Source organism: Telmatherina bonti, assembly GCF_933228915.1.
Source record: "Telmatherina bonti genome assembly, chromosome: 2".
Taxonomy (NCBI): Eukaryota; Metazoa; Chordata; class Actinopteri; order Atheriniformes; family Telmatherinidae; genus Telmatherina; species Telmatherina bonti.
The window spans coordinates 38,411,242-38,438,483 of record NC_136620.1 but is presented as its reverse complement, the minus strand read 5'-3'; the positions used below and the strand labels follow the sequence as shown (position 1 = coordinate 38,438,483).

The following is a 27,242-nucleotide window of genomic DNA, read 5'->3' as shown; positions in this document are numbered from 1 at the left end:
TGTATGAACTGGCTTGAAATGATGTGTATGTTGATTCATGTATGTAAAGTGCCCTGTGACAACATTGTTGTGAAGTGGCGCTGTACGAATAAAGTTGAATTGAATTGAATAAATTATTAAAATTATGCTTGCCTTGGATATTATCATTCAACAACATGGCAAATCCCCCCCACCCCATCTTAAATGACTTATCATCATAATCATGTGTGGATGAGAAGGAACAGCCAAAATGCAAACTCATAGGCAGCAGTCAAGCATGCAAATTTTATTTATTGCAAAAATGACCTCCCCCAAACCCAAATACAAGACAGGAAAGAGGAGGTTTGACAAGGAGGGAAAGAAACCTAAGGGTAGGGAACTGATTACTAAACAAAGAGCAGGTGTAGCAATCAGCAACAGCAGAGCAGGTACAAGAAGACAACTCAAAGGAACATAAAGATAACATGAATGAAAAACCCTGGAACAAACTGAGAAACAGACATCCAACGTGAACCAATCCACACTTCATGACCCATTTTAAACACTTTTATGAGTCTTTGCAGCTGAAAAAATACAATTCTGCTGTTTACATTCAATAAAGGAAGACCTCATTGTGTTTTTATATTCAACCACCTGATCAGATTCATTGTTTTAACAAAGATAAATCAGGTACAGTAAAGCAGGGAGAAAATAGGTACAACATGTTCATCCACTCAGTTCCACATCACCTTCAGACATCCTCCCGGCTCAGCACAGACAGACACTCTAAATATAGAAATTCTTCCTGCTTTTTTTGACACTATTCCAACTTCTTCTTTCAAGCTGAGTTGCTTATGAATTTTAATTTTGCCACAAGACCTACTTCCACTCAGGCCTCTCAGAGAGGTGTGGAGGAGAAAAGAACTACTTTTCATTCCAACTTCGTCCATTACCGTTACTTAAATGTGCAACCCCATAAAAAAAAACTGTGGATGTAGCTCTAAAGCAGCAGAATCTAACAAACTGAGCCAAAATTAGACTTTAATCTTTTACACAGCTCTTTAAACCCTAAAGTTAGAAGAAAAATTTGATTAAAAGACTCCAACAGAGTTGTGTGGAAGAACGTGCAACTGGAATGATTCTGGCTTTGGAAACAGTTTGAATAGAAAATCACACAGAGCTTAAAATACTGAGAAAAAAAAGAGATAAACTTCTGTACTTTCTGTTTATATAGCAAGTAATTCTGCTTGTATGTTTAGATTTAAAATGATGACATTGGGAATTAAGCAAATCCCTCACTGAAGACCATCTTATGGTATCGTCAGCAAAAAAAAAAAAAAAAAAAAAAACCCAGTAGCCTGACTTACATGTATTTGATAAGATACTCTGGATAAATCTGCATTTTCTCAAAGACAACATATATGCTGGGGTTGCTCATGTTGTCCACGCAGCTGTCATAGAAAGTTTGGTTTCCTTTTGATGGGGGTCGGACGTAGCTACTGCTTCCCTTTGTGTACTCCCCCACCAACACCAGAGCCACAAACATGATCTTCGGGCTGCCTCCGGTGCTGGAATATCTGTTTGAGTAGGATGCGTCTCGGGCAAAGTAGCTTCCTGAGAGGAAAAAAGCATTGTGGTCATTTCTGTCATATGTAAACTCTGGATTTAAAATAAGGAGAAACATTTATGGCGCTGTTTTTGTCTATATTATATCACTAAAGGCAGATTTCCTGTACCTTTGCCATAAGCAGTCCCATGGGCACCACACACCCTCCAATCGAAGTTTTGTTCGCATATGGGGTCAATCAAGGACTCATTTGTCCCATGGAACAAGTACTTCTGATCCACAAGTTTCCCTCCATTCCTCCCCTGCATCTGCTCCTTCTGCCTGAACATGAGGTGGTAAACAGAAACAGTTAGCTGCCCTCAGTGTCCGCAAAATAGGAACTATGTGCACTGATTTTCTGAAATGTGCAAACAAAACTGGAAAACAAGTGCAGATTTTATAAGAAAAAAAACTTAAACCAGCTTGAAGGGAAATACTTGGTATGACCAACTTAAAGCCACTTAAACAGAATTTCTTGCTGTTTTTATTTTAGTTTTCTAAACTTTTTAAAGGAGGAATACAATGAAGTTATGGACAAAAAATGATTGTCTGTCAGTTGGAAGGTTGGTGGTTCAGTCCTGGCTTTCCCAGACTACATTTCAGAGTAACTTTGGGCGAGATACTGAACCCCACATTGCATCTGGTGAACTCATTGATGAGTGAAATAGAAAAAAAAGCTAATAACTCCTCAAAAATGAATGGTGAAAGCGACTTGCAGTGTGAAAGTGCTTTGACTGGTCAAAATGACTAAAAAAAAAAAAGGTGATATAAGCATAGCTCCTTTTCCATTTAGTGAGAGGGCACAAGACAGGGGGTGATTTGTTGCTGGTGCAAAAGAAAACATATGTACGACAGCCTGCCACATATTATCAGCTCGCCAGCAACTTTTATATATCTAAAAACTGGGAAATTAGCAGTTGCAGTAAGTATTGAGGCAAACAATGACTCAAGTTAACAGAATAAAATACAGAATAAATAATATAAAATATACAAATCTAGAGAACGTTTTTTTCCGTCCTTCATTTATTTTTTATCAATTATATTTTATTTATGGATGAAATGGTATTGACTATATGCGTTTTGTCTGATGTCACTGAAATAAAGGAACATTCAACATATATAAATCAACAAAAAAAAGAGAAAAAAATATGAACATATAGAAGTATAAATTTTAAATATAAAATTGCATCTAAGTTTAGATTTGTAGCAAGCTGCTTGCAAAAAGAGCCCCTGCAAAGTCTGAAAGAAGTTAAAAGAAACATCAGAAAGAATTTACAGCTTTTGCTCAAAACTGCTTTAAAATTTGCAAGAAAAACTGCATCACTTGATTAAATAAAATAAGTCAGGGGTGCCAAAGTTCAGTCCTACAACTTTTACATGCAATCTTTGTCCAACACACCTGAATCAACTCAAAGAGCTGAATTCTGTGTTCTGCATGTCATCCAGCTCTGCAGAGGCCCGACAACGAGCCGTTCATTTGTTTCAGGTGCGTTGGAGAAGGGTTGCATCTAAAAGCTGCAGGATGGTAGATCTCAGGAACTAAACGAAGCCAGCCCTGATATATGTGATGAAATAAATGAGAGGCGGCTTTAGGCTTTCAGGATGTAGGGGAAAAAAAAGTGACATGGTGATTTTTACCTCACCTTGTGATATATACTGCAATGTGAGGGAAAAATACAGGAATCTTCAACTTAAATGTCACTTTAAATTACGAGGCGCTGTTGCTGTCTTGTTGACATTAACCTGTACTGATCTCACCTCTTTTTGTCTGTGTGGTTTCTGTCTGTATCTAACAGTTATTTTATTTTGGGGGTTTTTTTCACTGCTTGCTTTTATTGATCTTAGTCCTGAGTATGTGTTTCATTCTATAATGAACAAATGTGTTTTACCATGAAGGTTTGTTTACTGCCACTGTAAATAAGCAAACCTGTGTGTCATGTAGCCTCCTGCACTGCAGGGCGAGCGATGTGACGATTGTACATGTACATTGTGATATACTGTGCAGCTCAGCTTTAGACTTCAGGTATTTAAGGGATCGAGATGAGAAATCTGCATATCTGAAGTATTTAAGGCAGAAAATCTGACTCCTGCAAAAGCTTTGTCACTTTCAAGGAGAGCAGACCGCTTCCCCCAGGTCCAGTGTCGTTGCTAATACAGGTTAGCATAGTTTGACATAATCAATAGTTTCTAACCTGGACTGGCAGTAGTTTCATATCTAACGTTAAAAGTTACCAATGCTCCTCTAAAAGTGATTTACCAATGAAAGACTTTCCACAAGGAGGGGTTCTGGATCCTCTCGATGCTGGTTATTCTGCTGTTAGGCATGGTGGTCTTGAACAGCTTCTCAATCAAATCGTAATCCTTTGTCGGTTTGGAGAGCGGCACGAGCTAAAGGGAGTGAGGGAAGTTTAAATAAATAAGCCAAGAAAATACAAACTACGATAACATACAGTTTGTTTGATAAAAACACCTTGTATCCAAATTCAGGCAGAGCATTCATGTCCCAGTGGGGTGGGACACTTTCAGCCGCCGTTGAGCTGCAGCCGTGAGACGATGGGCTACAGAAAAAGATGTAAATATTAGCAGCCATCCTGGTGATCCCAACATACTCAAAACTACATGCAAATAACTGGAAAAGCTTCAAAAGTACCTCTTCAACTGCATCTCCACGTCAGTAGAAGACACAAAGCTAGGCCTCCTTCGGACCTCCCTCTCCGTTTTGTATTTTATATTTTGCTGATACATCTTCTGGGCTCCAGTTGCATCTTTAAAGTGGAGAACATACTGCTGTTTGCCAGCTTGGAAAGGAATCGCTGTATCCCTGTCTGCCAGGTACACATTCTCCAGAGTCTGGGAGGAGACTGTGGCGCTGCCATCATTCTAATGAGAACCCAAAAAGCAGAGAATAATTCATCAAAGTTACCAATAAATTACTTAAAAGTAATTACTTAAGAGCAAGAAGATGACGATGCAGCAGACACTAAATATGTGTCCTTGTACTGGTGGTAAGAACCAGGCTTTAACTCCTCTGTTGCTATAAAAAGTTCTGAAAACCATCTGGAATGCAAAGAAAATCAAATCTATTACTTTACTACTCATTACTTCACCAATGCAAACCACTGAAACTGTATGCTCATCTGAAAATGTTATAAAAAAAACACCCAGAAATACAAGGAGAAAAGTGTAAATGTTCTATTCTGCAGAGGAAAAGATGCTGATTTTGCTTTTGATTCCAGTAAGGTCAGAGAAAAGGTGCTGTGATTGCTTCATAAAAAGCAACTCAGAACTAATCAGGTCACCTGATAACTGGATCGTAACATGATTGAAAAATAAAATTCATCCCAAACGACTTCAGCAGTTTAAGAGTTATTTTTTAAGGTATAAGAATTGAGATAAAAAAAAAATCTCAAATGATTTTTACATCAGTGATTCTCAACGTTTTTGATCCAGGACTGTGATGAGTCCGCATACAGGGGGGTGGTAGAGCGGCTGGTCCACTGGTGCAGTCACAACCACCTGGAGCAGAACCCACTCAAGACTGTGGAGCTGATAGTGGACTTCAGGAGAAATCCCCCGACACCTGCCCCCCCTCACTGTCCTCAACAACACACAGTCTACGGTGGAAACCTTCAGGTTTCTGGGAACCACTGTAAAGAAAAAGGTGAAGCAGACATTGTACTTTCTGCACTTCCATCAGTCTGGTTGGGATCTGCCACCAAACTGGACAAGCAGAGACTGCAACAAACTATCAGGTCTGCAGAGAGGATAATCAAACCAGAATCAAATTTCTTGTTTATTTGCACAAACATGGTGAAGAAAGTGATTCGGTTGTCCACAAGGCACCAAAATCAGCTTCTTTCACAGATAATGCCAAATTTAATATTTTATTTCTTCTGATTAATGTTGCATTAAAGCATTCCTTTTGGCAGCTCTAATAAAAACAGGATTTTATTTGATAAATTCATGTTTTCAATGATATGGCGACCCCTGAGTTGATCCTGGGACCTCCAGTTTGGCTGCATGGGATTTCTAACCTGATGCACTTCAGGCTTCCATTATCCAACAGTCAACTTAACTCATTCCTTATTTCAGCAAGACTCAAGATAACTTTATTGTCTGTTCTATAGCAGAAACAGAAATTTGGAACACCTAAAGCACATTTTAAAGACATTATAAACTTTCAAACATTCAATGTCAGCCTGTTTAGTCTCACTAAGAGCAGTTACTGCAGAGGGGAAGGATGATTTCTGTTTTATGATTACCCCTCCCAGACTGATTTGAGTACAAACTACTTCCAAGTCATTTTAATGCTTCCTGATTCCCGAGAAGCCTCATCAGAAGCCTCTGCTGATCCACCACGGTTACGGCTGCTTGCTACTTCACTGATAGACTTCACCTCTGATCAATTGCTCCTTCAAAACTCTGTTTGCTGCCTCCTGGCTGGGATTGGTCCTACCGGTCACATGCTCATCTCCTCCCTTCTCAATGGATAATTGGAGCTCCAATGTCAGCTGATTCCACTAATGGCCGGGACTTAAAGACACCTGGAGTCCTTCAGCGGCAACCACTGGCTCAGCAGTGGTCTGCCCTAATCCTGCTGTGGTGTTTGGCATTTCCAGTGGACATCGATAGAGCAGCTTTGCTTTCCCTTGTTTAGTTTCTTTGTTTGTAGTTATAAATCTTGTTTGTCGGTGTGATACCAGTAGTGTTGCCTCTATTGGGCTTGTTGTTAAGGTTAAACCGGTGCTGCTTTTGTTTGGAAAAATGCTTCACATGCCTGTTTTTCTTTTGGTTTGGTTGTTTTGAGGCCTTTTATGGTTTTAAGCTGCATTCTTAACCCCAGCTCATTCTTACCATGTTGCCATTTCTGGTCTGATCTTGCCTCATCTCTCCCTTTTTGAACAATAAATCAGTCCATGTGCGAACACCTTGACGCAGATCTTTCTTTTGTTCGGCTCAGTTGCCCCAGCGGAGCTTGGGTCGTAACAACCACCAACTAAACTCATGACCGTCTTAACCGAGAGCTTTCCGAGTTACAGCAGATTCTAATTGCCAACTATATCAGTGTGTATTTTATATGTGATCTATATACTGCATATCACGTTTAATAACTAATGTAAAACACTGAGAAGGAGCATGTCTGTATCTCATATGGTACAACACAAACCATGAGTTTGTTACTCATACGTGTTCAAGTCACCTTTCCATACTCCAACCATTTCCCACCATCGTCCTTCCAGTACCAGACCCACTTTGTTGTCAGGATGAAGTGGGGGGGCTTTGAGACGGAGGAGGCAGTGGACAAGCGGCGAACAGGAGACCCCTCATATGTCATTGATTTAAAGTCGACAAATTGCTTGAGGCTGGATACAGAACTGAAAGGAAAGTTAAGTAGACTTTAGTCAACTTGAGGAAACAGTGAGAGAAAATCTGCTTTTCTGTCTCTTGGTGCACCTTAGAAAATAACCAAGAATCCCTTGGGTGGTCGTGGGAGAATCCATGGAGCTTGTGTCACGGGCTGGATCACAGTAGGCCTTCTCTATGTCTTCCATGTTCTGTAAGTCTTTCCAAGTGACTCCATCTTGGTCTAAAACCTGCCATCTGTAAGGCAGGTGCCAGTGGACACGAGCACATTTATCTGTTAGAGAAAACACACACAAGGCATTCGTTCAGAGTGGGACCAGGCGAGGGTGTGACGGCTCAGCTCTAACATGAACGACGCTACCTTTGAAGCTGCAGTGTCTGCGAATGAAGAAGAGGCAGATTTCGTTCCTCTCAGCATCACTTATGGGTTTAGAAGGGGAGGCCGAGCTGGTGAGGAATTCAGCGGTGTTGTCGGAAGGGTGTGAAGTGCTCCTTTTCACCTGTGGAACCACTGAAGAAAACATGTAAAATATAGATGGCATAAATCAAGTAATGAAGGTTTTTCCTAAATGAAACTTTACCTGGAACATCAGCTTGTCTGTCCTGTTGTCCCAAGATGATAAATTTATTCTTGTAGATCTTGTGAAGGATTTGAAGATTTCCTTGACTGAGTCCTCGAAGAAGCTTCATTCCATGTTCTCCAACAACATGGGCTCGCTTACAGGATGAGCCGAACTTGCAGTCACCATGAAGAAAGTGCTGGCAGACGTGCAGCTTTGTGCACGAAGTGGTGAATCTGCAGGAACCAAACTGACCGTCTCCCTTGTTGTAATGCGGGCACACCTGGCGAGGAAATCAAGGATGACGTCTTCTATAACGGGACAAGATGATCCCAGTGTCCACCTCTGCAAAAACTTACCTCAGGAAGCAGATAAGGATCATTCTGCAGCAACAGCTGGAACAGCTGTTTCTCTGTCAAGTCATGAAGATTGTGTCTCATCAAGAGTTGTGCATTGTACGAAGAATCCAGACTGTGTGGACTTTTGCACTTTTGTCTGAAAATGACAACAATCCGTCTCTGTTAAAAGCTGCAGCCTGACTGAATCAATCTAACATTTCTCCCCTTTAATACCAGTAAGTGTTTTATTTTTCACCTGATTAGTCACCTTCACAAACTGGTGCAAACTATAAGGATTATAGTTCTGTGGAATAAGCAAAGATCCCTAAGATTTTAAGGTTCTTTTAGTTGTTTACAAATGGCTTAACGGTCTTGGGCCTTCTTATTATCTGACCTTGTTTTAAGTTTTGAGCCCTCGCGGACCCTGAGATTAAGGGTGGGAAAATCTAAATAAAAAATCAGGATTTTTTTTTTGCTGCACAATTCTAAAATAGATTCTTTTATTTAAAAAAAAAAAAAAAAAAAAGAAAATTGATTTTATTTTTTCAAATAAATAAAAATAATCCATCATGAAATTTTTGTCATTTTTATTGTTTTTGATCTTTTCACTTGTCATTTTGGGCATTATAGCAGAACGATGATCTGGCTACTGTGTTGTTTTTTTCATAATTGAAATCAAGAAAAATGATGAGCAAAAAAAAGTTGTATACATATATTTTATTTTTTTTAATCTACAAAAATCAGCAATATCAAAGAATTGTGAGAATTGCAGTTTAAAATAGAATTGGCACTCAAAAAATTGGGATTGAATCGGGACAAAAGCATATCGTCACAGACCTACCTCAGGTCATCTCGTACTGGTCTTTTAAATATACTGAAAGTTAGAACTAAAACATGCGGCGAGACCTCGTTCCAGTTTTATGGTCCTAATGGACCTCAGGGCCGCAGAAACTCTAGATGTTTTAAAAAAAGAGGCTTAAGACCCACCTTTTTTTACTTTGGCTTTTGCTTAAATTTTTCTTATTTTATTTGTCTGTTTTATTTTTATTTACATATGTGTTTATTTTTTCATTGATTTTAATCTTTTACATATTGTCCTGCAATGCTTAATTGGATTAAGCAGTTTCAGAAAATGAATGAAAGAATACCCTTGTCTTACCTAATTTTTTTTACATATTTTATGTACTTATGTATTTACATATTAAGTTTAATCTTATTGTTCTTATTAATGTTTTACAGAATTCATTCATTCATTATCCTAACTGCTTAGTCCAATTTAGGGTCGCAGGGAAGCTGGAGCCTATCCCAGCAGTCTTTGAGCGAAAGGCAGGGTACACCCTGGACAGCTCGCCAGTCCATCACAGTTTATAGAATTACTGATTTAGTTATTTTATCTTGTGTGTCTTTATTTTATCTTAGTAACTTTTTAGCTCCAGTGTTCTTTTTTCCTCATGGGGATCCTCAGTGTCAGGGTGCTATACAAATCAAGTTTGATTTGAAGATGTGCCAAAATCCCCTGCATTATATTCACTTTTGTTGTGCGTATCTTAGTGGCTCACTTGCAAGGTAATAAATAAATAAAACCAAACATGTTGGCACTTTACTAATTTAACACACTGGTCACATTTTGAAGTCCCATTCTTCATCCCTCCTCCCATCATATTACTACATACACCAAGTGATCCAAAGACGATCTTGTAAATGAACAATCTGGACATGTGACACGTCCTTCCATCCTCTCCATTTCCAAATCCTGGTGGTTTCCTGGTGTAATCCTGGCCTATCTGTGGTTGAAAGCCACATGATCCCAGGCTTTTATCCAAATTGTCAGTGTGAAAGTGATCAATTATCAGGTTAACAGGTCTTTCGGGAAGGTCTGCTGGAACTTTAAGTGGTTTTAAATCTTTTTTGAAATTCATCTTTTTATGTTGGCTTTTAACGGCGACCACTAGGTCTTTTCTGTCTTATTTTGTCTTTTTAACTATTTTGTTGTCTTTATTTTAGTGCTTTTAATGTTGATTTATTTTACCTGTACTTTGAGGTTCTGTGAAAGTGCTCTACAAATAAAGTTTTGATTGACTGATTGAATTAACCATGGCAATCACCTGAGACACATGCCTTGTGGGTGGGAGGAACATGGGGAGAACATGTAAACTTCACACTCTACTCAAGCCTCCCCCCAGTAAAGGTGTTAACCAGCAACCTTCTAGCTGTGAGGCCACACGCCAACATTTAGCCCAGAACCTCATTCCAAGACGTCTGCCTCTCATTTAGACGCCACTCAGGTGTCAGTCATACATCTGTGACTAATCCTCCCCTGGCTGTGCCTGGATCGCAAAACAAGATTAAACAACAACAGGAGAATAGCTGACTTATTAGGCTTTCCAACCCTCTAAAAACAATACAAGTTTGTTTATAACATACATATATACTGTATGTATGTGTTGTGCATTGCGTGACTTACTAATGGGTGTGTTGCTGGGAGGGGAATAAGATAAAAAAAAAAATTTTCCAATAAAAAACAACTAGAAGACACACCCTAACCTGTATGAGGAAAACTATGCAAATCAGTTTTTCCTTATTGTTACTACTATTATTGTCTGGCCAAGTTCTGCTGTTATACTAATTTATCAGATCAGCATTTTGTTGTCAGATTGTTTTTCCCCCTTACTCTCTGATCAGTTTTAAAGACACATCCCACTCAGGCATTTGTTTTTAATGTTGGTTAAACTTTGATCAGTCCAGCTGAGTTATATAATTTATTGGACAAGATTGAATATATTTCAAAGGTGTAAAAATAGCCCGAAGAAAGCCTTTTTCCTTAAAAGTAAGGACATATGCAGGTGCAGGGATGGAAATATTAAAGAATTTACCCAACATCCTTGTTAATAAAAGTTATCAACATGATCCATCTGCTTTTGTTCTGTTATATTATTTGTAGTCTACCCAAATAATGTGCCTATTACTTCATAAAAATAGTTAGATACTGTTAAATTAATAACTGAATGCCTAGCATCTTACTGCTTGTCTGGCAATAAGAGCAACTTACCCGAACGTGCAGCCTCCGCAAACATAATACCTGCACAGGTGTAAACTATCGCACTGCATGCAGTTTCCAGCTTTTCTCTGGCAGAGCCTCAGACTCGTTTTAGCCACGACTAGACTGTCTGGCCCGAGTATCTGACCGCTTGAGGCCTGTTTCTCGCCTTCTCGGATGACTATCTTCCCATCGTCGAACAGGACAGAGCGCAGCTCTGCTTTATTGGGCGGACTTTGCGCAAGTTTCGCATTCAGCTGCTTGAAGTCCAGACATCCGTGGTTGTCGCACAGGGTCTTGATTATTAATTTAGAGACAGCCGACGTCATCCTGAAAGGTTTTAGCTGTAAAAAATAAAAGCGTAACCAAAGCTTCACCTGGTTTTATCCAGGCTATAAAATACGCCTCTTTACACGGAAATGAAACAGAAACTCAGAAAGAAGGCGTAGTTTAAAAGGCTGGACGTGAACTCCTGTTCAACTCTTCCATTCGCTGTGTGTTTGTAGTAAAGGACATTTCTAAAGAACATTTATATTTAATCATTTATTGAAACTTGACACGAACCCCCGCAGAATTCATATTTTGTTTAGGCACATGTTATTAATTTATATGAAGGCCAAACGGATTACTTCAATGCTTCGTGGTAATGACTGAACAAACAGTTGAAGGGGGACGTGAAGGCAACACAAGTCCATAGCAACCAGTGCGACTGGACCATAGCAACCATGGCGGACGAGTTTACGATGGAAATAAAAGATAAGAATATTCCAGAAGAGCAGAAAGAACTCCTTTATAACCGCATGGAAGAGCTAAAGTAATGATAAATTATATTGAAAATAACTTTTTTTTTTTTTTTAGTGACGTGGTTTAAATATTCAGTTTGTCAAACTTTAGTTTTTCTTTAGCCCATTTACTGCCTGCTACTGTAGCACGTGCTAATGCTATCAGCTGTTCTTTTATGGAATATAGGCAGAAAAATATAGCCGTAATAGTAGGTTTTATCCCATAAGGTTACATTATTAAAACATTAGATGCCTATAGATGTTTATTTATTAATAACATTATTTCATAAGTTTGATCTTAAACACTTTAAAGAGAAAGTGAACAAATGCAAACACCAGATAGATAAAGTTTAATCTAGTTTAATCCAAAGGGGGAAAAGAGAAACACAGACAGCAGTAAGATCGTAATGAAGAGGACTGAGGATGAGGTTGGATCATGGGAGCCCCCTCAGCAGCATATAACAACATAAATAAGGAATGGCTCTTAGTCACTTAAAGCAGCCATGTTTATTAACTTCAGCAAGAAAAAAAAAAAAGCTTTAATTGTCATAGTTCACCCTTATATTCAAGCTTTTTTCATATAATTTCCCTGAAAAGTATAGAGGATGTCTGTCTGCCAAGCTCAGGCTGACACCTTAAGCATATAATGCTTTGAACTTTTAGTTACCTTACTATCTTACACATTTGATTTGCTGGATTTTCCCAAGGTATACCATTGCAGCCCTGTCGGCAGAGAACGACATGTTTGAACGGTTCATTGGCCGTCTGGACCAGCAGGACCTGGAGTCCCAGGCTGGTGGGGAAGGTGTATGGCAAGCAGTGGGACCCCAGCTGGAAACTGGGGTGAGTTAGTGGGCTGCTACAGCGTTGGATTTGAGTTATAGTATCAGCTGCCTCCACTCTGCTAGCCACAAAAGATTCTCATGAAGAGTTAAGAGAAATATAACAGACTCAGGTGTCAGACACAAGATCACACATTACCCATACCCACACTCATACCCAGAAGGTCCCAGCTGTTTTTATTAATATGTATTAACATAATGAGTATGTATAAAATGCTGGGCAGATCATTTTGAAGGTGACGGACAGGAGTATTTTCACGCTGTAACCAGTTTATTGTGAAAAATATAAATGAATAAATTCAGTTGCAAAGGTCTTTTGGTTTAGGTCTCTCTATCCATCTACCCATCTGCCTATATATATTTATATATATCTATGTATATAATATTTTTTTTTTTTTGTCTTGTCCAGCATTTAAGCAGCAGACTGATGTTCTGGATGCTGTGTTCTGCTGAGCAAATTTATTTTGCCAAGGGGAACTTTTATAGATGTAATGATCCCCTTGTATTTCTTGATTCTTATTTTATTTTCTTATTTATTTTGGATAATTGTTTGTATTACAGAGTTTATGCTGCTGGACCTGACTGTGTGTATGTATGTATATATATATATATATATATATATATATATATATATATATATATATATATATATATGTGTGTATATATATATATGTGTGTGTATATATATGTGTATATATATGTGTATATATATATGTGTATATATGTGTATATATATATGTGTATATATGTGTATATATGTGTATATATATATGTGTATATATGTGTATATATATATGTGTATATGTGTGTATATATATATGTGTGTGTGTGTGTATATATATATATATATATATATATATATATATATATATATATATATATATATATATATATATATATGTATATGTATATATGTATATGTGTGTGTATATATATATGTATATGTGTGTGTGTGTGTCCAGGGTGTTGGCTGGAAGCAGAAGTCCCGCTCCAACGTGACAGATCGCCTCCAACTGCTAACGTTGGAGCAAAAACTCTATGTGGCACAGAAAGAAGTAGCTGAGGCACAGCAAGATCAGGAGAAACTTAAAAAGGAATATGAAACAATCCAAGCCAGCTACAAGGTGAAAACCTGCACTTGTTAACACACTGACACACACATTACCTTGCATAGTGAAAGAACATTTGTTCAGGATTTCAGCTTTGCTTTGCAGGCATCTATAAAAGAAGCCGAGTTGCGTTTAGCTGAAATCAGGAAGGCCAGGAATGAGTTTGAACGCAGATTTCTCAGATTTATGGACAAGAAAGCAGACATGAAGACACCTGAGAAGATGCTCCAGTATATTGAAGACAGAGTCAAGGTAAAAGTTAAATCAACAACTACAAGTGCATGAAAAGAGAATCTGACAATTAGTCGTAACTTTTCATTTTGAATTAGTTTAGAAAAAACTGGCTCAAACACTTTTAACCAGGTTTTTAAAACCTAATGTGACACTCATAATTTCACTCCTTTTTCTCATTTCATTCTGATGGAACATACTGAAACAGGTCACCCAGCTGCATAAGTTTAGTCTGAAGAACCAAACTCTAAGGGCCCAGGAGAAGAAGCTCCTGCAGCAGCTCAAACAGAAAAAGGAGATGGGAAGAGCAGAGTATGAGGTAGAGAATAAAAATGAATCAGCAGTGAATCAACCATCTGCTTTCTGTTTGTGTTAAGGTTTATTTGTTGAAAGCTTAACTGTACATCTCACAACTTACTTTAACTTAGCCAAGTCATCATTTCTATCTTTTACTGGTTAGAAATGGATTTGACTGTTTGTTGTTTTAGGTATTTTTTCAGGAGTACAGTGAACCCACGGACGACCGAAACCTTGATGAACTTCACATGAACAGTATTAAAGTACAACAGTTGCTTGGCTCACATAAGGTTTTACTCCATATATTTCAATGAGACACCATGTTGCTTGTTTTATTAATCTTATATGTATAAAATGAACAGTATAGACTGTCCTTACCATGGTCTGGTGTATCAGATCTGCATGTGTCTGTGTTCCTGTGAGCAGGAGAAGCTACAGAGTGTTGCATTGGAGTTGACTGACTTGAATAGTGACATCACCAAAAGGAATCAAATGCTTCATAAACTTGAGGAGGAAATTCAGCATGCTGAGAATGTAAGATGTTAAATTGAGACAAACAGTAGGAGCTGAACTGTTAAAACCTTTTTTTTTACCTACAAAATCCAAGTAAAAAAAATCAGATTGAGTAGAAGAGCTGCAGAAAAATGTTTAAGTACAATTTATTTTAATTCACATAACTCACTGGTTTCTGCTCTGCACTTCAACTTGATGTTTTAAAAGCTTACTGGTTTCAGGGTCGCTTGAAGGCAGAAACCCTCAACCAGCACCTGCGAAAGCAGCTCACAGATTATCAGGCTCCTGATGTCATCGACTATTTTCATGCCAAGGCCAAACACAAGAGGCTGCAGCAAAACATTCACACCTGGGAAAGAAAAGTTGGGATTGCTGAGGTAAACTGATACTTGTGTAGTTCAATGAATAATATTTATTTTACTAAATGCATATATTTAAAAGGAATGTCTCCTCTTTTTAACTCCAATTCCATCTAAAAGGCTTGAAGTAAGCAGCACGATGGACATGCAGGAAAATCCCAACCCCTGTTGTCTTCCAGTAACCTAAACAATGCAATCTGTGTTTTTGCTAGATGGCCTTGAAGACTCACACCAGAGAGCGGAGCAAACACAGATCCACTTTGACTCCTGCAGGCAGTGGTATGTCTGGAACCAGATCTGGGGAACAAAAAGTTTCAGTCAAGCTGCCACATATAGCAGAACACAAGTATTAAAAAAAAGCAAAGTTTTCAAGCAAATACTTCATGTGCATAAAGTGTTGTCGATGCAGCTGAAAAAGAAAACACTGCTTGTCTTGCAAGATTGTCAGCGCAGATTTCTGGTAGTGATAACATGCAAAGTTTTTGCCACTCAAAATGGATTTATTTATATGTATGAATAATGGAAAAAAAAAAAGACCAATAAAATCAGTGAATGCATGTACCCTTGTGTGTACAAGAAGGTTGTATTAGTATGAATAAACAAGAGCTGGAGTTAGTCTGTAGTAACTGAAGATAGGGGGAGGAAAAAAGAAAATCAACCTCACACTCGACAAACTCTCCTTTATTCAAAAGAGATTTTCAAAGGAAAGAACTCTAAATGTTGTAACATGCCATATCTACAGTTATATACATAAAAGTGCAATGTCACAATGTGTAAGCTGTTTATTTATTATTAATTCTGCCATATAGCTGGAAAATGTCATCATGTCTTGTACATTTCTACTTCCTGTGCTGCACTTTGTCAAAAACACAGCATCTAATATGAAAACGCGACAGGACAGAATGTCTGAAGTTCCTCTAAAACATTTTCAAAGGCACTTTCACAAGTACATACTACAGATGTACATTACACCACAGAGTAGCTTAAAGCCTACAGGCAGCAAAACGGAGTCCTAGTGATGATGTTACATGGTGACGAGAGCGCACATTCCTTTATACAACTGGCTTCATACTGGATCTCTGGATCATTCCTTATATTCATCTCTAAGTGATTTCTACCCAGAAAAACAAACAAAAAAAGGATTACAAAAATAATAAGGTTAGTAATTCAAAAATTAACTTTTGATTATTATACAAACAACGTTTGTCAAGTCAAAGATAGTGTAAACCTGTTAGAGAGCATTGCTTACTCACCGCAAACCAAATATTTTCTATATTTAATAATGCTAGCCATATATTCCAGGGTCATGCACCCAGCGGCTATTCCTACAGTACAGAGGTTTAACAAAAAAAACACATATAGGGTGCAGCCACACATGTGGAATCTGGCACAGATGATTTTATGAGGCTAAAAAGATCATTCAGCAACAAACGGACATGGATGCTTCTTGTTCCACATCATTAAATTCATACAGAGAGATTTTAAATGAGTCCAAAAACAATACAAAATACTAACAAGTGACATCCTCACCTGGACATAAAAATAACAACTTCAGGGGCTCAAAGCAAGCTGTTGCTTTCACACACACCCACACACACAGAGGCAGAAGGAGCACGGTGTACATAATGAGAAGCTCTAACAGTCATTAGGTCCATGGCTACCGGCTGCACTCCCACAGGGCTCTGCCGTGATACACATCCATGAACATGAAGCATCAACATCCATGCTTTAACTTATACACTCATGTCTTTGGCTAGATAAAGTCAAGCAAAGGCATACAGAAAGCTATGGCATGTGGTCCACACTGTATAACAGAATCTGTTCATCATTACTCACACTTCTCCCTGTGGATGATACAGATGTTAATGCTTAAATACACTATTAAGTATTGATGCAGGAACTCAGGGATGCACTGAAGTGTTCAAAGTAGTAGTGGTTTCATCCAATCATATCTCTTTCCAGGCAATACAGAATACTGTTCAAAGAAATGAAAAACAAAACGAGGCCAACTCTGAGATCTCTGCAGATCTGAGACATAACTAATGTTATGTCCTGCTAAAGGACATAACTAATGTTATGTCCTGCTAAAGGACATAACTAATGTTAGGTCCTGCTAAAGGACATAACTAATGTGAGGTCCTGCTAAAGGACATAACTAATGTTATGTCCTGCTAAAGGACATAACTAATGTTATGTCCTGCTAAAGGACATAACTAATGTGAGGTCCTGCTAAAGGACATAACTAATGTTATGTCCTGCTAAAGGACATAACTAATGTGAGGTCCTGCTAAAGGACATAACTAATATTATGTCCTGCTAAAAAAAAAAAAAAAAACAACAAAAAAAAAACCCCAAACAAAAAGCATACTGGTGTCAGTACTAATGATTTATTAACAGCGTACCGTTAATAAATAAGCTGTTGATGAGCTGATGAGCTTTTTGCACCTCATCAGTCCAACCTTTAAACCATCTCTGCCAGGTTATCACAGCACCTTTTAAAAAAAAGTTAAATCTCAAACTAGTAAAGACTTTAAAACAATTCACAACACCCTCAAGGGCATTTTCCAGGTAAAAACAAAGCACATCCTGATTTCCGCCTCTGTCCAGCTTTTCTTAAACTCCCTCTCAGGCTCAGTGGTAAAACAAAAAGCTGCATGCACACGACTTTGTTCAATTCATTAATATCTGTAGACTAAACTAACAATAATGTTTCCTAAAACTCTTAAGGAAGCCTTTGTGATTTGTTGTTCAGATTTTTCTTTATGTTTATGTTAGATAGTATTAACCTAAGCATTTTAACGTATCGGCACACTGTCAGGACAGGATTAGCCTGAAAATCCGTCTACTTTTCGACTAAAACCTACAAAGTCCTCCTCACAATCTCGTTTTCAGGTCCACAACTCTACAAAAAATATTTTCCTTTCCAGGTCAGAGAAGTTTACAAGTTCTTAGAAATGATTTGATGTCTATAAACTAGACAGAGAATCTCACAGACCCCTTAGCACTACATCTCTACTTCCTGCCTCAGAGGTTACATGGTGCAGGACTTGTCCAGGGGGTCCTGAGCAGATGCAGCAGGGGGCTGTGGGGCCTGGCTGGTCCTGGGCAGCACCATGGGTTTGGGCCTGAGAGCAGGCGGTTTGAGTTGCACCCCCATGCGTGGTGCCACCATCGGCTTGAAGGTGCTCATGGCATCGCTGGAGGAGCTGGTGCTGCGGCGGATGGGAGGCTCGGTGTTGGCGGTCGACCTCAGCATGACGCCGTGTATGGGGCTCAGGGACTCGCTGGAGCTGGCCGGCGTGGGGCCGCTGCTTCCCGAGGTCTGCCGCTGCTCTAGTGTGTCCAGCACCACGTCGGGGGCATGCTTGGCTGAGCTCTGCCGCTCCAGCTCACGCAACTCGTTCAGAGCGGTGTTCATCGTTTCCTCTATGTCCTGCAGGAAACAAAAACAGTGTAAGAGAGGCGAGGACTTGATCGAAGGAAGGAATGTCAGGTGGAAGATTAGATCTAAAAATGGGAAAATATAAAAACTAAATCACGTAGCAAACTGGAGATATAAGAAAGAAGAGGTGCAGGGTGGAGATACAGAAACGGTCGACAGAGACAAGGACAAATATTAAGTCTGAATAAAACAAACGTGCATTTTACATGCAGAGTTGATCGATATATTACTTTACAATGACACTTCTCTGCATTCTAATGACTCTCGACTGCAAAGGAGATGCAGAGATTCAACTGAGCATGCTTCCCAGTAGACAGACAGACAGCCCAGCACAGCTTCACCAGCTCTGTGGCTTCTGCACACAAGCTGAGCCTTTCCACAAATGCTTCGTATGGCTCCTCTCTTCACATGTGTGTGAAAAGAGTCATTTAATATCTGAATCCTGCTTGAACATAAAAACTTCCCAGTCTGACATCTACAGACTTGGTAATGCCTTCTGGAGCTTTTTGGGGTTTTCTGAGCCTGGCTACAGTAAATCTGCAGCGATGAATCCCCGTGTCAGGCTGTGCTCCCTGCTGTCTGCCCGTGAAGCTAGTCTTTTTGCGTGTATTTAGCACACAGACACAGATGCAGCCAGAGGAAGCAGAAGACAGGGACTGACTATGTTTTTACAGGGCGGGGCAGGGCTTTGATGGTGGAGGGAGCTGCGGTCGGGTCGCCGCTCGTCCCGCGCTGACCTGTGCGATGGTCTCCGGATCCAGGGGCTTGCCACTGTGGTGGTGATGTGCATCGGTAAAGCCTGTATACTGGCCCGAAGAGGTGGAGCGGCGGATCGGTGGGCTCTCCATCTTCTTCAGGGACTCGTGGCGGCTGATGTTGGTGAGACTGCCGTGGCCAGTGCGGCGCCGTCGCTCGGGACTGTCTATGGGCATGTGGTTGCGACTTCGCAGCATGTCCCGCGGACTGAAGTGGCCTAGAACTGGAGAGCCCATCTCTGGGGTCCCGCTGTGACCCTGCTGGGAGCTATGCACCATGCAGTGGACGTCACTGGGGCGAGCGGGGGGCCGCCGAGAGGGCGGGTCTGATCTCTTCCTGTGCCTGCTGAGATAGAAGTGTGGGACAGAAAAGAAACAACATGAACACTGACTTATTTATTGCATCTCAGCTTTTGCTAAAACAAATGAAACATTTAAACTTTTACAACTCCTGTCAAATTCTGCCGTTGTGTAACGGAGAAAACAGCTTTGTTTTCGATTGATACTCCCAGATATCAGCAGTATCTGCAGCTTGGAGTGAAACAATATGACACGTCTATCATTTTGGATGTTTTTCCAAGTGATCCTGAGGGGTCATACCATGATTCATGTTTGACACAACCAGCTTTTCCTTTTGTCAGGTTCAGCAGAACCTTATGCCAGATTTAACGAGCATCATAAGGTAATGATTTATAACTATTTTTTTTTTTTAGTAAAGAATGCAAAGAATACACAGATCACACATCTCTTTCAGTCAACAGGAACAGATCGCAGAGTTTAGAAGAATATAAAATAAATTACGCAGCATAGCACAACATTGTTTCTTCAAGTGATGCAAAAGAGGGAAAACAAGCAAAAAATGTGTAAATTTATGAGTTATCATGTTTAGTTGGCTGTTCAGTGAGGTGAACACGTGCTGTGCTCCACATTACTGCCCTTTGTTACATATAAACACAAAGCTTTAGTACAGGGCCACTCAGTTCAGTCCAACAAGGCCTGCAGGAATTTAATGCATCTCTGCTTCAACATCTGAAATTGTGCAGAACTTCATAGGCTGTTGGATCCAGTCAATTTAAGTCAGGTATGCTGGAGCAGGGAAACACTGAAAACTTGCTGGACTGCAGACCAAACTGCTATACAAGATGGAGATGCAACACACTGATGAAAAACATTTAGTCACTGACTGTGACTGAGTGGATTTCCATGTCAACAGTACAAACTTTCTGCTCTGCATCACATCAATACAACATGTCCACTCTGTTCATCTGCTTTATCATAATATTCATTAGGGGTGGGGAAATCGGATCGGAAAATCGAAAATTGGGATTTTTTGTTTCACAACTTTAAAATAATTTTTTTTGTTAAAAAAAATAGATTTTTTTTTCAATGAAATAAAATGAATGTTCTATAGATTTTTGTAATTTTTATTGGTTTTATTGATCTTTTAACTTGTCTTCTTGGGCATTACAGTAGCAGAAGGATGGTCTGGCTACTGTGTTGTTTTTTCCTAACTGAAATCAAGAAAAATTACTAGCGGAAAAAGGTTTTTATAACTTTGGGGGGGGGGGGGGGGTTAATCAACAAAACTCAGCAGTATCAAAGACTTGTGAGAATCGCAATTTAAATCGAATCGGCACTCAAAAAAATCAGAATTGAATTGGGACAAAAGCATATCGTCACAGCCCTAATATTCTTTCATATCCAGTGTGTATAAAATAGGCATTTTGTGATTATGGCTTGGATCAACTATAAAGATAATATATATTCCCTTGGCAGAGTCAATAAATAATAAGTGAAAGAGACTAAAGGAGTGTTTAGTGGAAGTGACCAGGGTGATTTAGCTGCGTTAAAACACAGATACTTTTATGTCTTTTAAAAGTTTGGCTTAAGGCTTTAAAACCTCACTAAGCCATTAATCTGACTAAGTAGTGCACCCCTTCTCGTTTCCATGAAGGTTTTTTTGGAGAGGAGGTAAGCGAGGATCTGGCTGCTGGCCAGAGGAGGAAGGGCTGTGGTCCATCAGAGCCCTGAAACAGACTCCCTGGGAGAAACTGCAGCTGCTTCAACAATACGCCTGTCCTCTTCCTGAACCTGCACCAGCATACACCATGCAGACCTAATCTGACACACACACACACACACTCCTTCATATTCACACACACTACGCATGGTGCTGCTCCAGAGTAACATCTACTCCCTTTAGCGTTTCTATTGCTCTATAAAAGCAAAACAGAGCAATACTTGGTCCGACTCTAATGCACTTTGCATTTACATGACCAGCGATAAATGAGCCGAAAGAGCTGCAATGTTTAAACAAAGCTGCCATTATCACCGTAGTAACGTACTCTATAACAGCAAAATAATGCAACCATTTCATTACGTGACAAACCGAACAACATGGATTAACTTTCCATTAGAAGACATATCATACAATCACTTTCCCAGTTATTCCATTTTCTGAAAATGAACTTAAAATTATAAATCAATAATATCAAGATGCAGACACATGTCAGATCAATAGTTTTAATTAGTCCTCTGTGATGAACCAAAAGTGAATTACACATCCGCTAATCACGTCTCCCAGACAAATGGCCTCAGTTTGAGCGTTTACATCGGCCTAATGTGTGCCGTCTAAGCCGTAATGATTACTTCATTACATCGCGACACAAAAAGCAATAATGAGCAAAAGGTCGTGAGGTTCGTGAAGGGTAGGATTTCAGTTGTTCCTGCAGAGCACAGAGCTGCGATATCATCAGCATCGTGTCATATTGTCACTGAAAAACTACCCACTGAAATTCTGCAGCAAGTCTCAGGTATGTCAGACTAAAGCTCCAACAGCTGAGGACAGCTTTTGGAATATAAATATATTTTTTCAGTCTTGCTGCAGTAAGGAATTTTAAGGAGTAAACAAGTGCAGGAGCTAGTCATAAACTGCAGGTGGAGCAGTGTACATGCACAACCACCTCCCTCTGGGACAAGAGAGCACGACAGCAACACACTGCAACTTACTCTGTAAGCCGTCCCTGTACTGACAGCTCAGCCTTTCCTTATTAGCTATTAATGTTGACATTAATAACGGGAGAATCTACAAGTCCCTCTGCCCCGAACCAAACAGCTCACCTACTAAAGCCAGCGTGTGTTTAATCCATCAAGTGTGTGTATTGTTGATCGAGAACAACAGGAAAGGAAAATATCTAAATAAAGCTCAGTATATAAATGATTCAACACTGGATGGAAGCGTGCAGACTGAGTGGATGGGGAGATGTGGGACAAGGTGACAGGGCGAGAGCTGCGGATTGAAGTTTTAGGGAGTCTGAGGAGCTTCATTAAGGTTGATATTAAAAGGATGATTCATTCAGACATGCACTTCACCTGCATATCAAGTGCTGCAGTGGTACACGTCTAGTGTGAATCATCAACATTTCAACGCTCAAGAAGACACAGTAAGCGTAGCTCTGAATAAAATAGCAGTTATTCATGTGTTTGGCAACCAGTCAGACGTTTCAAGGTCACAAAATCCAGTAACGGAGGCGCTCAGATGAAGGGAAGAGCAGGAGACTAAACACTGGCACACCACCAGGAAACGCTGCCAAGGAAATCTCCAGGTGTGATAAGAAACACGGTCGTCATCTCTGTGCATGCATTCCTCCAGATGGATGATTGAAACTCTTATTAAATACTTATAACATTATAAAAGGAACGGCCGGGTCACAGAGAAGAAAACATACAGCCTCTGGAGAGCTCAAATCCACCCAGTTGGGTTTAAGGAGGGGAACTGGGCGTACACATAGACAAGACGGCGCTTTCCAAAACATAGAGATGCTGCAGAAGTTTAAACGGTTAAATAATGTTTAGTTTCACAAGGTGATAAAATTCACGGCATTTTTTATCGCGCATCTTGGTCAAACAAGTGAGGAGGAAGAGTTCAACCTCTTTCATCCATGTTTTACTCTCATCACAGCTGGAGAGCCACTTGATTCCACTCCATCCTCTCCTCTACCTTATAGTAACCAAGTAGAACTACTTCACATCTGTGCTACTGTACTGTACTTAGTAAAATGTGGTATCTCTGCTTTATTGAAGTATTACTTTTTCTCTCCTACTTCTACTTTTACTCCACTACATATTTTGGATCTCAATGATACTTTTACTCAGATACATTTTTATTGTCGTTATTTGTTACAACAGAGAAAAAGAAAAAAACACGATGGTAATTTGTTTAAACCCATTATACTTGTTGATGTGTGTCGCTCTGTACGCAAGTGCGTAAGTTTTAGTTTCATGCCAGTTAAAAAAAAAAGAGAAAAAAAAGTGAGACCTCCTTCCTCTAGCAAAAGAAACTCTGGCAGCTTTTCTGAGCGGGAATGAAGGAGCATCACGCAGCAAGTTAGCAGCAACATAATATGTCTCTTGTGCTTTATAAGTAAGCGACATAACCGTATAAAAAACTTTGTGTGTGTGTGTGTGAGTTTTCGGTAGAGGGATCCAGGATCCAAAGGGACACATCCGCTGCAAGGGAATCAACAATACTAATTACTTTAATTTTCACAGAAGAACTAGCTTATAAGTGGCCAACTTGCCTTTAGTTGCCGTAAGTTATGGATGAAGAAAGACGTCTTTACATAAAACAACATTTAAAGTCTACTTACTGGTTTCAGTAGGGGAAAAGATATGGAGGGGAATGAACACACTTGATATGTGTTTTATGTATTCATGGATGTACCTGTTCATGTACCACTGCTCCAGCAAAAGGATTTCCGAATGTCAGGCTAAAAGTTTAAAATCATGAACAGTATGATATAGAAAGTATAATGTTGTCCCAAATAACTACACAACACAATGAACTACTTTAACTTTCAGTACTTGAGTAAAAATTTTAAAATAAATTATTTGTAATACTTTGTAAGTACAAAAAAAGTTGAATACTTTAGTACTTCTACTTAAGTGGGGCACTTTGAGACCACCTCTTCAGCGTATTCAGAGTACTTGTACTTGTACCTTGATTTCTAGTACTTTATACATGTCTGCTTATTTCAGGTTTCAGTCATGCAGCTTTATGATTTAGATTTGGACTTAAATTAGAGTCGATAACACTGAGGCATACAATGATGTATAAATTGAGAGCATGAGAGACTCCATGTGAACACAGCAAGTCAAGCTTATCTTCTATATTTTATTCTGTTCCACGCTCATTAGACAGACGCTTTTATCCAAAGCGACTTACATGTGATCAATTAATCCTATCAATGAGCCTGACATCATGTCATTTGGGGTGGGAGGAAGCCTGGGTACCCGGGGAGGTCATGCAATAATATGAGCAACATTTAATTTTTCCCCTCCCTCTCAGTTGAACTTAGAATTTCCAACTTCTAACTCAGAAGCCGTGGTGAGTTCATGTCCGTTTTCTTGTCACCAACTGTAGCATTTAAGTGGTTACTAATCATGAATAAATCAATGATAAAAAAATCCCTCTGAAGTCGTCAGCGCTGCTTCAAGCAGCACAGAAACCCACCTAGTGATGTAAGCCTCAGAGATCCGGGTGTCACTGGGTGAGCTGAGGTCTTTTCCTGAGCACTTATCCTCCCCAGCATGGCCGCTGCTGGCCTCGCTGTCGGCCTTCTGACTCAGAGTGTCTGAGAAGTTGTCATCTCTGGCAAGCAGACACAGTGTGACATTGAGACATGGAAAGAGCAAGAGGAAGTGACAGACAAACCCCACAGAATTAAAAAAAAAAAAAAAGGCAAAAGAAAATCAGCAAATCAGTCAATCTTTCATATCTGTGCCGTTCTTCAGTATCACTATTTGATGTCTGTTCCTGTGAGTCAGCATGTGTCCTCGACCCTCCAAGGTCCAGAGAGTCAGATGAGTCATGCTGCTTAGCCTTTCAGTATTCTGGTGATGCACTGTGGCGGCATTACACACACACACACACACACACACACACCCACACCCACACACACACAGAAGACAGCTGTATGGGTTTCAGTGAGGTATGGGACTGGATGCCGGGTCAGTTGGTACCCACTAGCTGATGGCAATCAGACCTGGTGACGTGCAGTAGGCATATAAGACAGTATCTACTGTACATGAATACACAGACTGCGACAACCCCTTCTATCAGAAAGCAGCTCCTACAAACACACCATAACAGGAGTTCTAGGGGAATCTCGTCATCTTCATTCTCTGGATGTGCGCGTTTATGGGATGAAATCACAACCCTGGGAGCTCTCGTGCTTCTCACCCCGCTCTGTTTGAGGAGAGAGCAGGGTGTTGCAACACGCGGGGACAACCTGTACAGCTGTAAATTCCCCTGCACTTTCATTAACTAAGAAGACACCGCACCAGCAGTGCCCCTCATGGTGAATTATTGATGGAGGTGCACACTGACAGGACAGCGGCGAGGTGGAGAGGAGGAGGAAGGAGGGACAAGGAATTCTAAAAGGCCATTTTGTCAGCCAGCTACTAAGTGATTGGAGTGATTCTGTTCCACTCCTAACGAGACAGTGAATCCGGTCCATTAGGCACCAACAGCTACTGAGGCAAGAGTGAATGCTTGTTAGTGCTGAGAGCAGCAGACAGTGACAGCAGGGCTGGTAAAAGACCCCTGGAGATGGAGAACACTCCACAGCTGAGCAGGAATGAGAGTGGTGGGCAAGACGAATGAGGCTGAAGGTCCGCTGTGCATGACCCCACAAACAAGTGATGACCTCCAGCCTCTCATGGAGCAAAGTCAACGAGGACAAGAGATGAGCAAGCTTTTTAACCCACAGGGATAAAGTAGTTGTCCAGTAGCAGAAGGTAAACAACGACCTCAACATGCTGAATTTAATGCAAACATTGTTCAGATGAATCTGTGTGAAACGACTCACATGTCTTGGACCACAATGTACTGATGCGGCACCAGGCCGTCGATGCCGTTGTGCCGTCCCTCCCACCAGTCTTCCGACGCCCGCTGATAAAGCAGCAGGGAGGCGCCCTTTTTGAAGGACAACTCACGAGAGGAGCGCCCAACGTAGTCAAACTTGGCAATGGCTTCAATAGGCTCACCCTCTGTCAATGAAAGAGGATTAAACAGGTCAGGTGTCGCAGACACGGCAAACGCATCGAGGACAGACAACATTACCCCACATGCAGACAATCTGAGAATATTAAACACAAAACAAACACATGGACTTTTAACTTGGACGCAGGAGAGTTGTGCTTGTTTCTACACACAAAGAGCATGCTGTTCATAAGCTAGTTGGTTATTTAAGTTGTAGTCAATAGTAACCCAACTCTACTAGAGCAGATCCACCACAGGCCCCCAGGAGCTTTGGCTGGATATTTATAGCAGCTGTTGAGAGGAGATCTACATGACTCAAGGCCATGTCAGTCACTGTATGGATCATTAGACTGGCTTCATAACTACTCCACTCCTGCATCTGCAGCCCTGGATCAGTTCTCATAAGAGAAAAAAGTTTAAAAAAAAAAAAAAAAAAGAGTGAAAGAGAAGCAACCTGGAAATGTTAAAGATCATAAAACACATCAATAAATAATCTTTTCATTTTACGTGGATTCATTGGGAGAGTTTTATGGGAGCATAAGAGCAGCTTTAGCAGAGGGTACACCTCTCCATGCGCTACAGCAACACAGATCTAAAAATAGCATCTTTATTCCTCCCTCACTCCTACTTTTGCTCTTGTTCCAACAATCTCTCACTTCAAGTCAGACAGGGGGTCCCTGGGAAGACAGCTTCACCCCAACACACATTCTGTCTATATATATATGTATGTTGCAGGGAAGGGAGCCAAGTAAATGGCTGAAACTTGTCTCTGCAGCTGGAAGTCGCTGTGATTCGTCTTCCTCATGTGATTTGGAGTCATCGTCAGAATCTATGCAGGACAGGAAATGAGATTTTGCTTTGTGAGCAGACAGGAAGCATTTCTGTCAGCCTCCTTTTACAACTGTATATATTTATTCCCGTTTCCTTCCGTCTCCGACTTTCCTTTGTCCTTGGATGTGACGTGGCTCGGATGAAATGTGACAAGCTGGAATTTACTGTCTGAATTA

General features: G+C 40.2%; 3 protein-coding genes across 5 annotated transcripts in view; 1 reads left to right on the top strand and 2 right to left on the bottom strand.

Moving 5' to 3' along the window:
* Window positions 1-1,321: 1,321 nt before the first annotated feature.
* parp12a (poly (ADP-ribose) polymerase family, member 12a) lies at window positions 1,322-11,192 on the bottom strand (the record flags this gene model as incomplete). Its single annotated transcript, XM_079258241.1, has 11 exons — window positions 1,322-1,572; window positions 1,695-1,846; window positions 3,822-3,952; window positions 4,035-4,122; window positions 4,215-4,444; window positions 6,765-6,939; window positions 7,019-7,202; window positions 7,290-7,439; window positions 7,510-7,771; window positions 7,848-7,983; window positions 10,876-11,192. 11 exons carry the CDS (start codon window positions 11,190-11,192, stop codon window positions 1,322-1,324), a joined length of 2,076 nt encoding a protein of 691 aa, XP_079114367.1.
* A 396-nt stretch (window positions 11,193-11,588) lies between these two features.
* Window positions 11,589-15,349, top strand: cfap263 (cilia and flagella associated protein 263; the record flags this gene model as incomplete). The annotated part of the gene is made up of 9 exons (XM_079258230.1): window positions 11,589-11,677; window positions 12,353-12,488; window positions 13,450-13,611; window positions 13,702-13,848; window positions 14,036-14,146; window positions 14,328-14,414; window positions 14,551-14,658; window positions 14,859-15,014; window positions 15,209-15,349. The coding sequence occupies 9 exons, from the start codon at window positions 11,589-11,591 to the stop codon at window positions 15,347-15,349; spliced, it is 1,137 nt and encodes a 378-aa protein (XP_079114356.1).
* Window positions 15,350-17,276: 1,927 nt separating this feature from the next.
* Window positions 17,277-27,242, bottom strand: part of srgap1a (SLIT-ROBO Rho GTPase activating protein 1a) — a 96,906-nt gene continuing 86,940 nt past the window's right edge. The window contains exons 19-22 of one of the 3 annotated variants that reach the window (XM_079249967.1): window positions 26,063-26,243; window positions 24,706-24,843; window positions 19,176-19,539; window positions 17,277-18,429 (exon numbers count right to left, since the gene is read on the bottom strand). In XM_079249967.1, coding sequence (XP_079106093.1) covers window positions 18,028-18,429; window positions 19,176-19,539; window positions 24,706-24,843; window positions 26,063-26,243 — 1,085 coding nt within the window. In that variant the 3' untranslated portion in view covers window positions 17,277-18,027. Of the gene's footprint in view, window positions 18,430-19,099; window positions 19,540-24,705; window positions 24,844-26,062; window positions 26,244-27,242 lie in introns of all 3 variants that reach the window. The other 2 variants (XM_079249968.1, XM_079249969.1) reach the window with 2 other exon arrangements.